General features: G+C 38.4%; 1 protein-coding gene across 1 annotated transcript; it reads left to right on the forward strand.

The window, feature by feature from the left end:
- The first annotated feature begins 2,369 nt into the window (after positions 1–2,369).
- Positions 2,370–15,672, forward strand: LOC116496247 (melanotransferrin-like). Its single transcript, XM_032199193.1, is given in 19 exon segments — positions 2,370–2,439; positions 3,701–3,864; positions 5,269–5,368; positions 6,449–6,625; positions 7,096–7,258; positions 7,366–7,430; positions 8,102–8,259; positions 9,323–9,509; positions 9,679–9,827; positions 10,051–10,141; positions 10,455–10,520; positions 10,827–11,009; positions 11,947–12,103; positions 12,385–12,467; positions 13,785–13,969; positions 14,336–14,522; positions 15,540–15,571; positions 15,573–15,631; positions 15,633–15,672. Coding segments are annotated over 19 exon segments (2,298 nt in total). The 5' UTR covers positions 2,370–2,387.
- The last annotated feature ends 1,264 nt before the right edge of the window (positions 15,673–16,936 follow it).

Consider the following 16,936-nt stretch of genomic DNA (forward strand, 5'->3'; position numbering starts at 1 on the left):
CGGCTGCCTCAGGGTTGCTGCTGAGGGAGTAGGGGAGTGCTTGAGCCTGAACTTGGGAGCAGCGGAGATGTCAGGACAGGGGTTTTACTCGGCGAGGGGAGGTAGTGCTGGTCCTGCAGGTGAGGAGCGTAGTGCAGGTTTGGGTGTTGCTTGCCTATATCGTAACATCACAGAGGGGATTTTGTAAAGATTATCTGGGTTCCGCACCCTCAGATGCATCTCTAGATAGATGCATATGTGCAATATTACTAGGAAGTTGGTAATTATCTTTTTCTGACGGTGGTGGAAGGGTATAGTTTCACAGAGTGAATCAGTAGGAAAAGAATTCCAGAGTCTTGCTATTGTGTCTCCACATCCTCGGTGCTTTAGGACATGGTCCTCTCAGGTGACCTGTTACGTTTGTGATTAATCATTATTTGTTTTCCTGACCAGGACTCCGTGAAGTCTACAAAATCTTCATGTCACTGCTTTTTTCTTTTTCATATCACCGCAAACAGCAGGATAAGCATCTTTATAAACTGAACAATATATAAGTATGTATATAAGCTGAAGCTTGCCCCTTGCATATCTTATACCATAGACATATACAGAAAAAACTGTTATTTTAGAAGATGTATAGTTTAAACAGAAAACCAGATGCACCCTTCACGTAATACTAATAATGTTAGCTGACTTAGTTGTTGGGATATACATATATCCTGAGCTAACATAATGGTAGGATTGGCAGGAAGTACAACCGCAAAAAAGTTGGGATAGATCTTGTCAGATGTTTTGTTACAGGCATTGCAAAAGCCATTGGCTTTGATGTCTACCTGTACCCTGCAGGTGGGCCTGACAGACAAGTTTCCCCAGAGGTGATTCAGTAATGATTCAGAGGTTGAGGTATAGTTAAATAAAATGTGCTTGTTTATAGTGTATTTTAATTGACACGGACTTAACTGATTAGTGATCTGGCCTGATCTAATCTTTCTTCCTGACATTATAAGTAAATATGTGGACCTATAACTATTTTAAAATCACTTCTATCATGTGATCTTTTCTATTGTGATTTTTTGTTATGTTTACATTTGTTAATATATTATATCAAAAGATGATATAGACTGTACTCACTGAGGAATAGAACATACTTCCCAGAGAGCTGTGAGCTGAGCTAGACCTGTGCAAATGTGCCATGTCAAAGGGTGGGACAATAAAAGAGTTCCTTTAGCAAGTGAGAAAACAGAGGTCTTTGGGCTTGAGAACATTTGTTCAGGGAGTGCAGGGAGGAGTGAGAAATGTGAATTTATTCTGTGATCAGATTAAGGGGAAATAACATCACACATGCTGGAGATCTGGTGAGGGAACTTACAAAACAGCAGAGATGAACAATGGAGTCCATGTACATGAACACAGAAGAAGCAAGTGGGGAATAAGGACTCAGGGAACAGTACTAAGGCAACAACAGAAATCTGGGAAAAGTATTGGCAAAAATACACGAAGCCATGAAAGTACTAAGTCCATAAGGTGAAGAAGGAAAACAAAACTAGGAAAAAGGCTTTCTTTCTCCAGAACTCTGGGAATGATCAATTATCTCCTGAAAATGAAAGATTAAAGCATATTAGCAATATATATATATATTTCATCAGATCATTTCAGTATGCACCCTTCTGCTTAAGCATATATACATATATTTCTCCTGCTATAGAACTAATTGTGTTAATCATTGCTGCTTTAGGGTAATTAAGAGGTAATACTCTAGCCTAAGTGTTAGGAAATGGAAATAAAACATTTTGTATGAAACTGTTGTGCTAGAACGGAAATGAAGAGAGTCAATAAAATTGAGAAAATCAGAATTCCATTCTGAATTCTTAGGGGGGCATAGGCTTACTCTTTGTTTAACATTTATCTGTAGATAAACGTTTATCAGATAAAAAAAAGAATAAAGAAGAACCCCTCAATATTCTATAGAGAGAGAAGTTTGGTAGTTTGGACAATTCACTTAACTTTAGATACCATTTTTGTAAGGTAGATGTAATTCTTGCTTATCTCCTGAAGGCATATTGGTGTCCCTTGAAACAGGAAAAGCACAATTTACTTCAGAAGCAGAGGCTTGCATTTCCTCCTATGTCTGTTCATAATAAAGCAGAAATGCACTGATATTTTCCATCTGTGGTTATGGATAGGACACTGTCCCTTTATTCTTTGCATACAAGGATATCTCATCTCTGACAGGTTTGTGTGATTTTGTTGTTGTTATTAGTATTATTTTTTTAAATTGCATTTTATCCCTGTTGATGCCTAAACCCTCTTTGTTATCTTCCAGAAGCACTGGTCACCACTGTGGAATTCCTGGTATGAGAAGGCAGAGTGTCGGGTAGAGAGTGGATCCTTGCAGAATTGCTGTAATCATGAAGGCAGTTCTCGTAATTGTCCTAATCATCTTCACTTTGCTGTCTTCAGGTAAGGTTGATGCAGAGAGGGAAAGAGAAAGGTGACCTCTGGATGAGTTACCAGGAGACAAACTCTAAAATAAGCTTTGGTTTTGTTTTCTTCTGTGCAAAGAAGTTGTAGCTACAACTGCGCCTGTGATTTCCATTTGACTGTATTTTTACTGTTTGATTGTTGGCAGATGGTGACTGTTAGTCTCGAAGCAGTTTGATACACTAGTTTCTTTGCAATGCAATGAAGATTTATTTCCTTTGAGTAGTTGACATCTGCGTACTCATTAGAGCTGTCAAAATTAATCAGTGTATTTTAAGCTGCTTCTCTTTTAAACTACAATGTGTTCTTTATGGAATCACTCTGAATTACTGTCAGACGTTATGCTTGAAGGAATAAAAACTTCAATGATCAATTTTATTTTTTCAATTCAATCTTATTTATTCGAAGCCTTTTATATATATATATTAACAGATTATTAGAAAACCAAATGCTTAAACGTCTGGAAATGGCAAAGTTAGAGAAGTAGCAGTCTCTTCTATGCATTCAGTCCTGGTTTTAAGTATGTGGCACAGGATTCTGTCAAGTTACGTAACTGCAGGCTGTTTTCGTATGTAATCACTTTTTCCTACTTAAATACAGTGTCTTCTTGAGATGTATATGAATATATTTTAGAGTAGAAGGCATTTAATAGGAAGAATATAAAATAAGTCATAGCACATCCCAGATGGAAAAATTACAGAGCCTAAAGCAAAAGAAGTTTTGTTGAAATGTCTGCACTCCCTTAAATTGTAGCTTCATCATCAGTTTAGACCAACCCAACCTCCCCTGGAAAACGAGGCTCCACTTTCTCCTCCACTTCTAATTGCACCTTCCTAACCCTTTATTTCTGCTGTCACTACCTTTTTGGTTGGTTGGTTACTTAGTTTTCACCTGAAAAAAGATCGGACAACTGAATAGTCCAGTTCTGCTACAAATTTACAGAGCATTCCTGTGCAGGTTATTTAACCTCTTTGACATCCAGAAATTAAGATAATTCTTACTAACTTCCTGCTTGGAAGAAGTAGGATTGTGACAATTTCGTTCTTAATGTTTATTCAATACTCTGTTCAGCATAATACATGATTCTTCCTTCTCAATAACAATTTTTTCCTTAATTTCTAACTTTTGCAGTGGGTGTTATGGAAACTAAACCTCTCTTTTGAGGGAAGTCCAGCAAATTCATTGTCATTGCTGAGGAAACATTTAGATCCTACAGATACTGACTTTTTTTATTCTACAGGGAAGAAATTTCGATGGTGCACCCTCTCTGACCTAGAACAGAGAAAGTGTGCTGAACTGTCTAAAGCACTCACAGCTGTGCTGCCCCTTGCTACCACCAGCTCATTTGCTAGGATTTCTTGCATCAGAGCCCACAATACATACGACTGCATTGATAAAATCAGGGTAAGTTCACAGAGATTTTTAAAACGTATTTTGAGTCAAATCCAGTTTTAAGAAGAAACTGGAAAACAGTTAATGGGAGAGTGAAATGCTACTGAAATGATGGTATCTCACATATGACAAAGTACAAGGTAGCTTGGGAGGTAAGAATTCAAATCCATGAGCTTTCTACTAGACATACTCTTTTACCTCAGCTAATGTCCTTTCATTTTCCAGGAAATAAATAGAAAGCTGCTTGAAAATAAATGGACAAACCCAAACTAATAAATTAAAACCTACTCAGAGCAGTCTTCTTGCTTGCAGGTCTTGGTTCTACTATGACTATAATTAATATTTTTTCCTTTCCTTTCCTTTCCTTTCCTTTCCTTTCCTTTCCTTTCCTTTCCTTTCCTTTCCTTTCCTTTCCTTTCCTTTCCTTTCCTTTCCTTTCCTTTCCTTTCCTTTCCTTTCCTTTCCTTTCCTTTCCTTTCCTTTCCTTTCCTTTCCTTTCCTTTCCTTTCCTTTCCTTTCCTTTCCTTTCCTTTCCTTTCCTTTCCTTTCCTTTCCTTTCCTTTCCTTTCCTTTCCTTTCCTTCTGTTTTTAACTCCAAGTATATCTTTCCTGTAGTGAAGGGCAAAAGACTTTTTTTTTTTTTTTTAATGTATGAAAATCCTCAATTTGAATAAAATTAGACATCAGGCCATTTGTAGGTGTAAGCTCTATATTAGTATTGAAATGACATTTCCATAATGCTGTATGCTTTGAAAAATAAATCACTGATGGAAAAGAAAGACAAGCATTTGCTGTAAAATAATTCCGTTAGTGTGTCTAAAATTTGATTGGGATAGAGAATTTCAGTTTCTATTTTCATTCAGTTCTAGTTGTTTCAATGGAGTCCATATCTGACCTGGAAAACAAAACACAGAAAAGCTTTGTTTGTTCAGGGAATCATTTAGTTCATGTTTTCATTCAGTCCTGTGACTCTTGTTAATAGGCTTCAGTTCTATTTTCAGATGGTTATTACAGCCAGGAGAAATCTGAGAAGGCTTTGAGGTTTTGGGGGAACTGTAGGAGGAAAAAGGGATTGCCTTTTTCTTCAGTTGGCATCAGAATTGTGTTTCTTGTTTGTTTGGTTGTTTTAAGTTTAGTGTTTTTGTTTGTTTGTTTGTTTGTTTGTTTTGAATGGGAAGATTAAAGATGAGTCAAGAAAGGATGTTACTGGAAAAGAACAGTTTTTTTTTTTTTTTTTTAAAGGTAACAGCCTTAATTGCTAACATTTCACTATGCTTAGTAGCAGGGATTCAATTAAAAACAAAGCAAATGCTTGTAAGTGTCAATGTCTTCAAGAGCAGAGTTCCTGCCTGAAAAGCTGCTCTGTTTGTTGCACTGTAAACACACTTGTTTTGCTGTTTTGCTCTTGTTTTTAAGGTGAATAAAGCAGATGCTGCCACCCTGGATGCAGGAGATGTTTACTCTGCTGTAAAGCTACATGGTTTGACAGTGGTGGCAAAGGAGATCTATGACCAAGGTAGGTTCACAAAGCAGAAGAATAAGCTGTACTTCTGATTTAGCTAATGAATTGCTGTGCAGTGAAAGGCAAAGCTTCTCAAGAATTACTGGAAAAAAGTCTATACGTTTTGTTTACTTATGGGAGTAAGGAGGTGACTAATGACGTACACCTTAGATTAGTATATATAAAACACATAATGATGAATGAAATATCAGTGGTGCTTTGTATCTAATAGCCTTTCTGCCTGTGGTACCATTGTATCAACAACAAACTGTCTGTATCTACCCCTGCCCACAGCACTGATATTCTGGAATTCTACATCTCATAGCAAATAAGTAGGGTTTTATTCCATCCACATTAATTCTTTTACCATGGTCTTTGTTTGTGTGACTGAATGTTTATTAGTGGTTCTTTAAGAGACCACTTTCTGTCATTAGTTCATTCTCACCTCCTCACCATAAAGAGACAAGGTGGTGAGTCTTGTCATATTAAGATTCCTCTTCAGCTGAGCATTCTGTGCATTGACTGATTTATAAAGCGAGAATAAATAAGTGAGAGCCAAAATCAAGCATACAGTAGAAAATACTTGAGGGACATAACTCAGAGAGAAGCCAAATTACAGATGGATGTAAGAAGAGACTAAGAAGGGGACAGTATGAGAATTGAAATGAGTTTTATTGTGGCTGAACAACCATGAAATCATAGTGGAAATTATATGTTTCAGTCTGGTAAATATGTTCTGGGGAGACGACAGGAGTTCTTTCTATTACAATACCTAAAACTGTGTGATACATTCAAAATTCCTGAGAAACTTTCATTGGATGGTGGAGCTGGATGATCTTGTGAACCTTTTCAACCAGAATTTTACATTCTTGCTTTGCACATCACTGGCATTGCTGAGTTTGTCAAAGTGCCATCTAGCCAGCATGCAGTCAAGTTCCTGGTGTGAGTTCCTTAACTTATACATGTATATGCTTAAATATGCTTAAGATTTATTTTTCCTTTGCCATGTTTGGAGAGGTAACTGAACATCTGTGCACAGATGGAAGCAGAATTGGGATTTTAGTTATTCCTGTTGCATATTTTGTCCTAACACAGGAAATTGTGTTTTTGCTGTGGCTGTTGCCAAGCGAGGAACTTTGGATATCCAGAGGCTACGAGGTGTGCGCAGCTGCCACAATGGAGCCAGATGGACATCAGGCTGGAATATTCCACTTGGCTTTCTACTTGCAAGAAATGATCTTTCCTGGGATGATGCACAACCTCTGAGCCAAGGTGGGTGACAGGAGCCATAGCTTCATCCTTGCCATCAGCAAGAGTGACTGAAATGGAGGCAGATGTGGCATGAATTGAGCTATGTGGAAACTTCAGGGTTTTGTTGATGAGGTAAACTCTTGGAGCGTTTGTGAAACTGGCTCTTAGCTTTCTTCAGAACTCTTTCTAGTAATCTCTCAGAATGGCAGAGAATGTTACCAAAACAGGAAGTCTTTGTTCTGTTTACAACAAGGAACAATGCTTTATAATACCTAGGTTGCACAAAGATGGTTTCAAACAAGCAAAATTTGATCACTCTGTTTCCAGAAAATGTTTAAAATTTGAAGTCTAGGCAATGACGCCACATTTCCTGAAGAGAAATTTATTTTAAAGCAGCACAGTCTTAATTATATCCATGATATGTTTGGCCCCTTTTCTTTTTTTTTTCTTTTTTTTTAATCTTATTTGATTTTTTTCCCCTACACCTGCAGTAATCAGCGAGTATTTCAATGCAAGTTGCATCCCTGGGGTTGGTGTTGCTGCTCCTCAACTGTGTGCTCTCTGCCAAGGACAAAAATCCTTTGTCAGAGACAAAAACCACTTCTGTGAGACAAGCAGCAATGAACCCTTCTATGACTCTGAGGGAGCCTTCAGGTAAGCTCTCTGTCACTTATACTGAATTTACGTTTGGGGAAAAAGAACTGGTAAGGTGGGGGGAAGTGAGGTGACATGTTAATAGGGTGGCATTTGTCTTCCTGCAGGTGCTTGAAGAATGGAGTAGCAGATGTTGCCTTTATAGATCATCTAACAATTATGAGAGCTACAGGTAATCTTAAAAAATCAGATTCCTTTTAAACTCTGGCTGTGCTCTTTCCTTCCTTAGGGTTTGGGGGATGTGCCTGTATTTGTATTGTTTCTGGGAAAATTCTGTCCTTGCAAGCAGTTCTGTGGTATTGCGAGAGGGAAATGGAAAAGGAGACTAAGTGAGCAAGCAATGACTGCTCACAGAAGATTTGTAGAATGGGAGCAGACATAGAATAGGGACAGACATTTTTATGCAGGTGATTTCTTTAGCCTAAAGTCTGATGCAGCTGCTGTTTGATATTACTGACTGTTAAATTCCTTTTAACTCTCAGTGTTTTGAGATGCTGGAATAGTAAGTTCCTATGTACTCATTTTTATTTTTTTTTAAACTCAGTCAAGCACTGTATCGACATTTTGGAAGGCAATTGGCAGTTTTAGTTGCAGAAGAGTATTTTTAAACAAACATGTTTCGAGAGCTACAGTTTTAAGAGTATTTTGGAGTAACTCTACCTGAGGTTGCTCTCTTTGGTGAGAGAAGACCATGTCAAAGACATCTTTCCAATTGTGTTTGGTACACTGCTGCTAGCATAATCTTTGAGTAAACTCCTCTGAAAAAACTTTTACCTTTCATCTCTGTGGCTGCTGCAAAGCCATGTCTCACTTCATAGATTCATGAATGTCCTGTTGTTTTAGAGTCAGAACAACAGGAATATGAACTCCTATGTCCAGATGGGACTACAGCTGAGCTGAGTGAATACAGCACCTGTAACTTGGGCAGAGGGCCTGGCCGTGGCATCATCACTCGCCGCAACTTCCAGAAGATCACCAACAAATTTCTGACCATGATCCAAGTGAGTGAATATTATAAACTATATATTGCTGTACTCAGGATTTTATTCCAGCTTTGTGTGGAGATCTCCGCCCAGTTTGCCCTCTTTCTCACTGAATTTATAGTTAGCATGAACAAAGCATTCAGAATTGGTTGTTCTGGGGAAGGATCCTTTACTGACTTGTGGAGTAATGTCTTACTTCTCTCTAAAGTATTCTTCTGTAGAAGGCTGTGAATAAATAAGTAAAAAAAGGGGAAGATGCCTTAACAGACAAAATGCAAAATGGCTCATGATTTTCATACTGCTCTGGAACTCAGGTGAATTATGCAGCAGAGGGCTACACACAAGTTCAAGCAGGGTTCACCTTTGTTTCTTTTTCTCTCTCTCACCTATTTGGACTTGAAATGTGTACTATTTAAAGTATTTAAAATGCACTTAAAATGGTCCAACAGACAGTGAATAATTCAACCCAGTGGGCTGATTTGTGCTGTCGTGTAAACTCTAGCAGATAGTAGGAGTACAAAATCTCGTTTGTTTAGAGATCTTCATATATCTGTTTTCAGTGGACTTATTAACACATATCTTAGCATATGTCCTGTTACATATCATATGTAACAGTAGCTGTGCAGCAATGTTCCCAGTATATTTCTCAATACATTCTTCTCTTCCAGTACCATCAATCTAAACAAATTTACTTTTCATATAGTACTTTCCGAGCATAAAACACAAGGTATATTGCACCCCATTACGGTACTTATCTATCAGAAAGGTTTTCCACTCAGCCACACTGCCTTAGTTGCCCTTCTAGGGAAGAAGACATTGAGCACACCCTAACACATTTGAATAAGTAAGATGGGAAAGACAAAATTATTCAAAAGAAGCGAGTCGCAGGCCATATAATGCTTTTAAGGACTGTAACCATCCATCCACTGTGGTAACCTGTGGGCTTTGTCCCAGTGTGCTTGATATTAGAACCCTGAGTGCTATGTTACAAACCATTGGTATGAAGGGGCGGGGGGATGAGGCTTCCTGTCACTAAAAGGATGAGTTTATTTTCTGCAATTAAGTGTTGTTCTTGTCCTAGCGCCTCTTTGGTCCAAAAGGAAAGGAAAGAGCCAGATTTGAACTCTTCAGTTCATCAGCATTTGGGGGAAGGAACCTGCTCTTTCGGGATGACACTCAGCACCTGCAACTTCTTGAGGAGCAGCTAGAAATTGCCTATGTCCTTGGCCTGGATTATGTAGCTCTCCTTAAGGGATTAGGCCATGAAGGTAAGAAACCTTCTGGAGGATTGTACCTAAAGAAAGGGAAGAAAAGGTTGTCTTTCTATGTTATTCCTCCCTGCCAGGCACAAGTGAATAGACCAAAATATCTCCTCAATGAAGATCACACTGGTGTATGGTTGACATGATCTCATTGCACTCTTTCCTTCTAATGCAGGGAGCTCTTTGGACAACAGTGTTGTGCGCTGGTGCTGCATCAGCAATGCTGAGCTTCGCAAATGTGAGGAGTGGGCAATGAGCATCAAATCTGATCCGTTAGTCTGTGTGCAGGCAACTTCCATGACCAGCTGCATTGAAATGATCAAGGTAGGAGAGATCCTCTGGTCAGAGTATGTGATAAGGCCACACAGGGTGTGTACGTCCTTGTTTAAGCTGAGCAAGAGGAAAAAATGCTTGTACACTAGAGGCACCAGTGGGAAGGAGAGGGAAATTATGCAGGGGAATTTCCAGCCAGTGGGGAAGTGCAGCTGCCTGTTTACACAATTCGCACAAGTCCTGTTTGTGTTATTTTCTGTAATGCTGTTGGCAGAGTAGTGAGGCTGATGCAGTTACCCTGGATGCGACACATGTCTACATTGCAGGGAGATGTGGACTGGTGCCTGTGGCTGCAGAATGTTATGGTAAGTTCTTGTGTGACCTTAGCAAGAAGGGTGCAAATCAAAAAAGCACCATAAAAATATAGTTAAATTTCAACAATTTGTGATGGTTTATGATGAAAGCAGGAATCAGTACACACATCCAAGTACCTTACCCAGCTCTTACACTAACTGGCTGTAGCGTTTGGTCTGGTTTTATATTTCTTTTATAAAAGGGGCAGAGATGCTGATGTGGTTCAAGAAGATTGCAAGGTTATAAAGCTTTTTGGTGGTGTGCTGTCATGTAATAGGAATGTCAGCAGTCACAAGATCCTTAATGGTTGTCTCCCCTCTGTAGGGCAGAGGTGTGGCCCAGCTGCTGAGAGCACAGAGGAAATGAGGAAATTTCATCTGAAGCCCAAAGGTAATGCAAGGACTTTAGGAAGATGAAAGGTTTCAATTTTCATGAGGCTCCCTGTAGGAATTATGTTGGAATGTATTTGCTTGTTCATTTGGGAAATAAATTGCTTTGCATGTTCAGTAGGAGCTTTACTACAATGCAGGGCTAGCAGGGCAAGAGATCTGTGGCTAAACAAAGAATGCAGATGATCTACCATTAAGTGAAAATAACACAACAGGATGAGGGAGGGAAGATGGGGTTGAGGGGGTGTCTACTTGCCTGGAATACTTCATTGCCTTCATATAACTTGTTGCTGTCATTGTTTTACAGCGCTGTCACCTGTTTATGCTGTAGCCCTAGCTAAGAAAAATGCCAAACAGATTAACATCCATAACCTTCGGGGAAGGCGATCATGCCACAGCCACGTGTATAGTCCTGGAGGATGGTTACTTCTTTCCAGATACACAGTGGGAGCTCTGGAGAATATTACTGAGAGCTGTGACATTGGGTCTGGTAAGGGCTGCTCTGGTGTATCTGTTGAGTAGACCAGGGAAGTCTGAAACCCAAAAGTTGGGAGTAAAAAGGAAATGGGTCCATGACAACAGAGAAGATTTGTTCCTGCATATCACTGAAGATCTTTGCTCTGAAGTGTTCTTGTACAGAGCTCTTTAGTAGTGGATTTCTCTTAGACGACGTGATATTCATTAGAAAGTGATGCACCATAAATAATAGTTGTATCAATGTCTACATGTAAAAAGGGAGGATAACCAACAGATACCCCTAGAGCTCACTGTGTCTGTCTGATGAAAGTCGGTCAGTTTCTTTGTCTCTTTTGATTAAATCATCTCGTTGACTAACTCAGGTGGGTTTGTTTGTGTTTTGGATGTAAAAAGTTACGGATTAGGTTTATCTTAATGGTATCGAATTCAGTTGTAATAGAAACTCCTCTTCCCCTTGTGCTTTTAACACACTGCCTTGTGTCTTGATCCTCCTGTCTTGTGCTCAATTTTGATTATCCATGTAGGTGCTCCAAAACCTGCAGGATCGTGGTCTCCTCTCTCTGTCCTTCAAGTTACAGGAAAAATGTGCTGTTCTTCAAGTTGCTAATTAATGCTTCCAAGAGTTAAGTATGAATAGGAATGTTGCCACCTCTAGTACAATCTAGTTAAAAGCCTCTTACTCCACAGCTTCTTTTGCTTTCTTGGGTTGCTTAGTTCTAATATTTTGCCACTTTACCCAAGAAAAACGTAATTAGGGATTTGGCCAGCAAGTGATGACTGCACTCTCAGAAGGTGTTGAAGCAGTTCCTGTTGTGTCTGTGATTCTTCATACTATTTAGGCCTCCTCTTACCAGTTACTAGGTTGGAATCCAATTCCTTTTTTTTTCCTCCATGGAAGAAGAGGCTTTGGAATACCTTGCCCTAATCTCACCTAAATTTTCTCTATTCAGCTTACCAGAATTACTTTTGGAAGGGCTGCATGCCAGGAGCAGATGGAAACCTGTGCAAAGTATGTGTTGGGGACAGTGAGGTGGAAGGAGCTCGAGTATCTAGCAGATGCACTGCAAGTCACAACGAACGTTACTATGGCAATATGGGAGCTCTCAGGTAACCCTCTTCTTCTGAATAAGAAAGGCAGAGCAATAGCCAGAAATGGCTTATTATTTTGCTGGTAGTTTTCTTTGGATTTTTTTTTATTATTTTTTTTTTTATTAGCAAATGTCTGTATCAGTATGGCTAGCGTATATTTTGTTTTGGCTGCAGTTTCTATGGCTTGTGATTTTAAAACAGTCATGACACCATTTCCTGAGCAAGACACTGCTTCCGAAGATTTAAGGTATCTTGTAATGGCTGTCTCTGATAACTTTTTTTTCTTTTCCCTGCACTAGGTGCTTAGTTGGCAATCCCAGTGGAAGAAGCTTTGGAGATGTAGCTTTTCTGGAGCACTCAAACCTACTCCGGAACATAGAGAGTGAGATGCAGATATTCTCTTGTCATTTGAGAATGTTCGTTAGCGTTAATTACTTCCTACACTGTGACTGACTCCCAATCAGTTTTTACAGGTTTAATCTAGGTCCATGAAGTTGTATTTGTAACTGGAAAATTGCAAGAACTTTCCTGCCTGTACATGTTACAGTAAAGCTCAAAATTCAGGTAGTGTTCTGTTTCAGAGAGGAAAGAGGAGGAATCATTGAATGCAGAGATCAAGGTGTGTGTTGGGGGTGGGAGAGAAAATCATCCTTGAAGTCTGCACTAGTTTTTGGAAAACTCAACGCTTTAAAAAGTAAGTGACTGTTCCTACCAGATCTTCATCCATAGGCATCTACAGTGCACGTACCCATTGTTTGTAGTCATTCTCAAGAATGAAAATAGCAAATAGGGAGATACCATGGGCTATTTGTGCTGGGAGATGTTCTACAACTTCATCGTGACGTGGTAACTTCCTCATGTTGTTTCACAGGCACTTATGGAATAAACAGTCCAGATAGCTTAGTAGGTAAAAATACAGCAAACTGTTTTGTCTTTCAGTTTCTAAAGCTATATTGTAAATATAAAACTATCTATCTATCTATCTATCTATCTGTCTATCTATCTATAAAACTCTTTGCAACGGTCTAGCTACTGGATTTTGTTAATGAAGGTGGTTTTGGTTACAGTAGCTGAAATCCTTCCAGTCTCTTAAATTACTCCTACTGGTCTAACAGCCAAAATGTGCTGCTTTTCAAAGAGGTGGGAATAAAGGGAATGCCCGTTTTAGTTAGCCTGATAAAATACACTGAAATTCAACTTTAAGCAATTTCAGTAGTGGGAGAAGAGACCCTTCTAGGAGAGAAATCTCTCTAAAATCAAGCAGAGGAATAAGAACCTGGAAATGCACAGGTGTTCATGAAGCAATGGACAGTTTATTTTGTGAAGCAAAGACATGAAGGCCAAATTGCTTTGTTTTCAGGAAATGATCTGATTACAGACGAAAATGAAGCATGATGAACTGTTTGTATGCCTTGATTTTACTCTAGTTTTTATAAGATAAGTGCAGCTTCATTTCACTGACCTGTTTCCTCAGTGAAAACACTGAGCTATTCCTTATGCACTCTCAATAAATGAATGTGTAGCACGCTGCATATTTGTGAATATATTCACTCAACTTCTTCCTCTAAATTTTCAAAACTGTGTGAGATTCACACTGTCTCCTGCTTTTGTTTTTCAAAATGATTTTCTTTCATTTGAAAATGAAAAAAATAAATAAATTAAGAAAATCAAAAAATATTTTCTTTCATCTTCTTTTCAGATCTGGATAGCTCTGGCTGGGCAAAAGGTTATACCCCTATTGACTATGAACTCTTGTGTCCGGATGGAACGCGTGCTGCAGTCACAGAATGGGCAGGCTGCAACCTAGGCCCTATTCCCCCCAGCACAGTCATGACTCGGCCAGTCACTGTCACTAAAATCTATGACTTCCTAATGAAATCCCAGGTAAGGCATGTAATGGGGAAAAAGTTAGTTTATCACTTATTATGTGCAACTTCTGAAAACCTTTTTAAAATCAAGAGCTTTATATACTAAATATATAGTGTCTTCAGGTCTGATATGAAATAATTAAAAATTTTCATAGAAGATTGAGAAAATAATTATTTATTCTCTAAAGGACACCAGTTGCCATTCTGAAATAATCATACTTTTGCTGACAAATAAGCCACTACAGAACTGAATCTTTTTGAATTACTAATGAATAGCGCTAGGTGAAAGTATTTTTTTTTCTCTAGATTCTGCTATAAAACTGATGGCCTTAACCTTGTTATTTATAATCCAATTTGCAGAACTTATTTCTTTTCTGTTTAGGAATTTTTGGGAACAAAGCCGGATTCTGAATTCCATCTTTTTGAGTCACAGAAGTATGGCGAAAGTGATCTGCTTTTCAAAGATACTACTCAGTACCTTGTTGGTGCAAGTCACATGAGCTACCAGGAAATTCTTGGAGTGCCTTTCTTTCAACTGGCAGAATCGGTGTTTAATTGTACACCTGCAGGTAAAGTCTAGTTCTTCATTCTGAGACAAAAGTGCAAAGCAGGAGATCTTCTGTGCATAGATATTGCCCTTTTGTTTACTTTGAACAGAGAGGTACATTCCACATAAGCATGTTAGTAAAAGTAGTACAGCGTTTGGAGCTCCTTTAGAGCCTCTTACAACCCCCATTCATGAGCACTGAAACTGGAGCTCTGCAGGAATAGAATAAACAGTACGCGTTAGAGCAAATACAAGGTTACTGATGTAAGATTGTGTTACTCCCACTGATTTTTTTGCCCTTCTTCTCCAATGATCAGCTTTGGGATAAGGGAATATAATGTTCATTTAGGTATGACAAGCTTGGGAAAAAGATAAGAATTCTTATATTTAACTCTTAAATTAACCTAAAAGTAAGCTAAATAATTTCAGTTTTAAAGAGTGCACTAACAAACACTCTAAAGAACTCAATATCAAAACCTTTATATACTTATGGACAGCTTTTTCATTATTTTCCTGTATGAAGTGTACATTTAGCTATCACTAAGACTGACCCTACCTGTAAGTCAGGGTCAAGCTGTTTTGGGATCTGAAAATCTGTACTGAAATAAATAAAGTTTAGGCAGTGAATTAGATGTCTGCAAATCTAGAAGTTGTTAAAGAACTGAAATTCAAAAAGGAAATTTCACATCTGTTCTGTTCTAGTGAATAGTAGCTGGAGAAGTTGTAATATTCACAGCATTTTTAAGTATGTGTTTTCTTACTGGTTTGTAGGCATTTTAGACTTTTGCAAACAGGACATCTGTACATCCTCATCAAACTGATGGCTAATAAAGAGTTTGCAAGGTACCTACCACCACCAATGTTGAAAACAAGGAAATTCAAAAGTCCAGTCTATTGAAAGCAATCAGTAAGGAAACTGCCACCTCTAGAAACGTATGCTGAATAATGTTTTGTTACAATCTACATGTTTTTTAAAAAGCAGATGTTATGTTTATGATCATGTAATACTACTCATGTGTCATCCTTTTCTTGTTTGGAGCATGGCATCATGTGAAACAGAACACACCAGTCTGCCTTAACCCACAGCACAGAACTGGGATCAGCAATTCTGAGCAACTACTATGGAGGATTCAGCATTTTTGGGGGAAGAGAGGGTCAATGCAATGGACTAAAATACAGGCTGTCATGAAGGGCACAGGTTAGTGGGTAGTAGTTTGCCTTGCTTTTCTTATTATTATCTTTTTAAAACTGTTTTAATGAAAAAAAAATCAACTGCTATTTTGGTAGTTGCAACATTAACTTATATTTGTGATTTTGTTTGCTGTCTGTGGTGAAAATGCATATGTACCATGCATTGTGTATGCAATTGCTATCAGAAGCAGTAGTCTTTTCTACTTTTAATTGGGGAGACTGTATTTGCTTTTTTAACTACGGGTTTATACTGGTAAATCAAAATATTTGTCTCTCAACTTAATGTATTAAGGCATCTAAGAGCCAGCAGAACTGGATTCTTGCAGCCTTAAGGCGAAAAAAAGCAATGGATACACATACTTCTCAGAAACATCAACCATTACATTGTATTTTGACACTTAAGTATCTAAATATGAATTATTAATTAAACCAAACATTGTTTTTACGAGCAGAGACTATCTGAACATATGAAGTCTTTTGAACACAGTGCATCATGTCTTTGTTTTGCCTGGATTAAAGATTTTGTGTGGATGGCTACTCAGAGGCAGGGCTCATTTTAGTTTGCAACAACAGTGTTACTAGCTTCTACTTTCATGCTGCCAAGTGACTTTAATTAAAATAAATAAAATGAAAAACACTAAAACCCATCAGAAACACAACTTTCACCCCAAACACTCCCATCCTTGTTACATAATGCAGTTGCATTAACCACAGATACCAATAAATGAAATGGAAACAGTGAAGACGGGTCAGCTGTGGTAGAGAAAGTAAATGTATTTGCCATACAAAGCTTAAAATGCAACACCAGCAACAGAAAAACAATAAAACCCCTCAACACACCAAAACTAATGAGCAGGAAGCAAAACCACTCAGATGCAAAATTTACTGCTAACACTACCTTCTTTTGAACAGTTTATTTTGTGCCCATGTTGTTTTTCCCTTGTTCAATTTACATTAGTTTCTCTCATTCCTCTTTTCAGTTCCCTAGGAAAAAATTAATCACACTCCCAGCACCAGTAAGGGTTTTCGATTCTGTGCTAAGATGCACAGAATCTAAACTGTTTGTTTCTTGCATCATTTGGCATTGACTGAGCCAATAGCAGAGAGTGGATGCAAATCCAAACTCATCTATCTACCTTTCAGGAAGAAAGTTGAGAAAATGAGTGTAGGCAAGTCCCAGTATCGTAGCAAAGCAAAATCTTCACATACAGCATTGGTGACAGCAAGCTGTAGCCTTGAAGTGGG

This window comes from Aythya fuligula, chromosome 17, assembly GCF_009819795.1.
Source record: "Aythya fuligula isolate bAytFul2 chromosome 17, bAytFul2.pri, whole genome shotgun sequence".
NCBI classification, from domain to species: Eukaryota; Metazoa; Chordata; class Aves; order Anseriformes; family Anatidae; genus Aythya; species Aythya fuligula.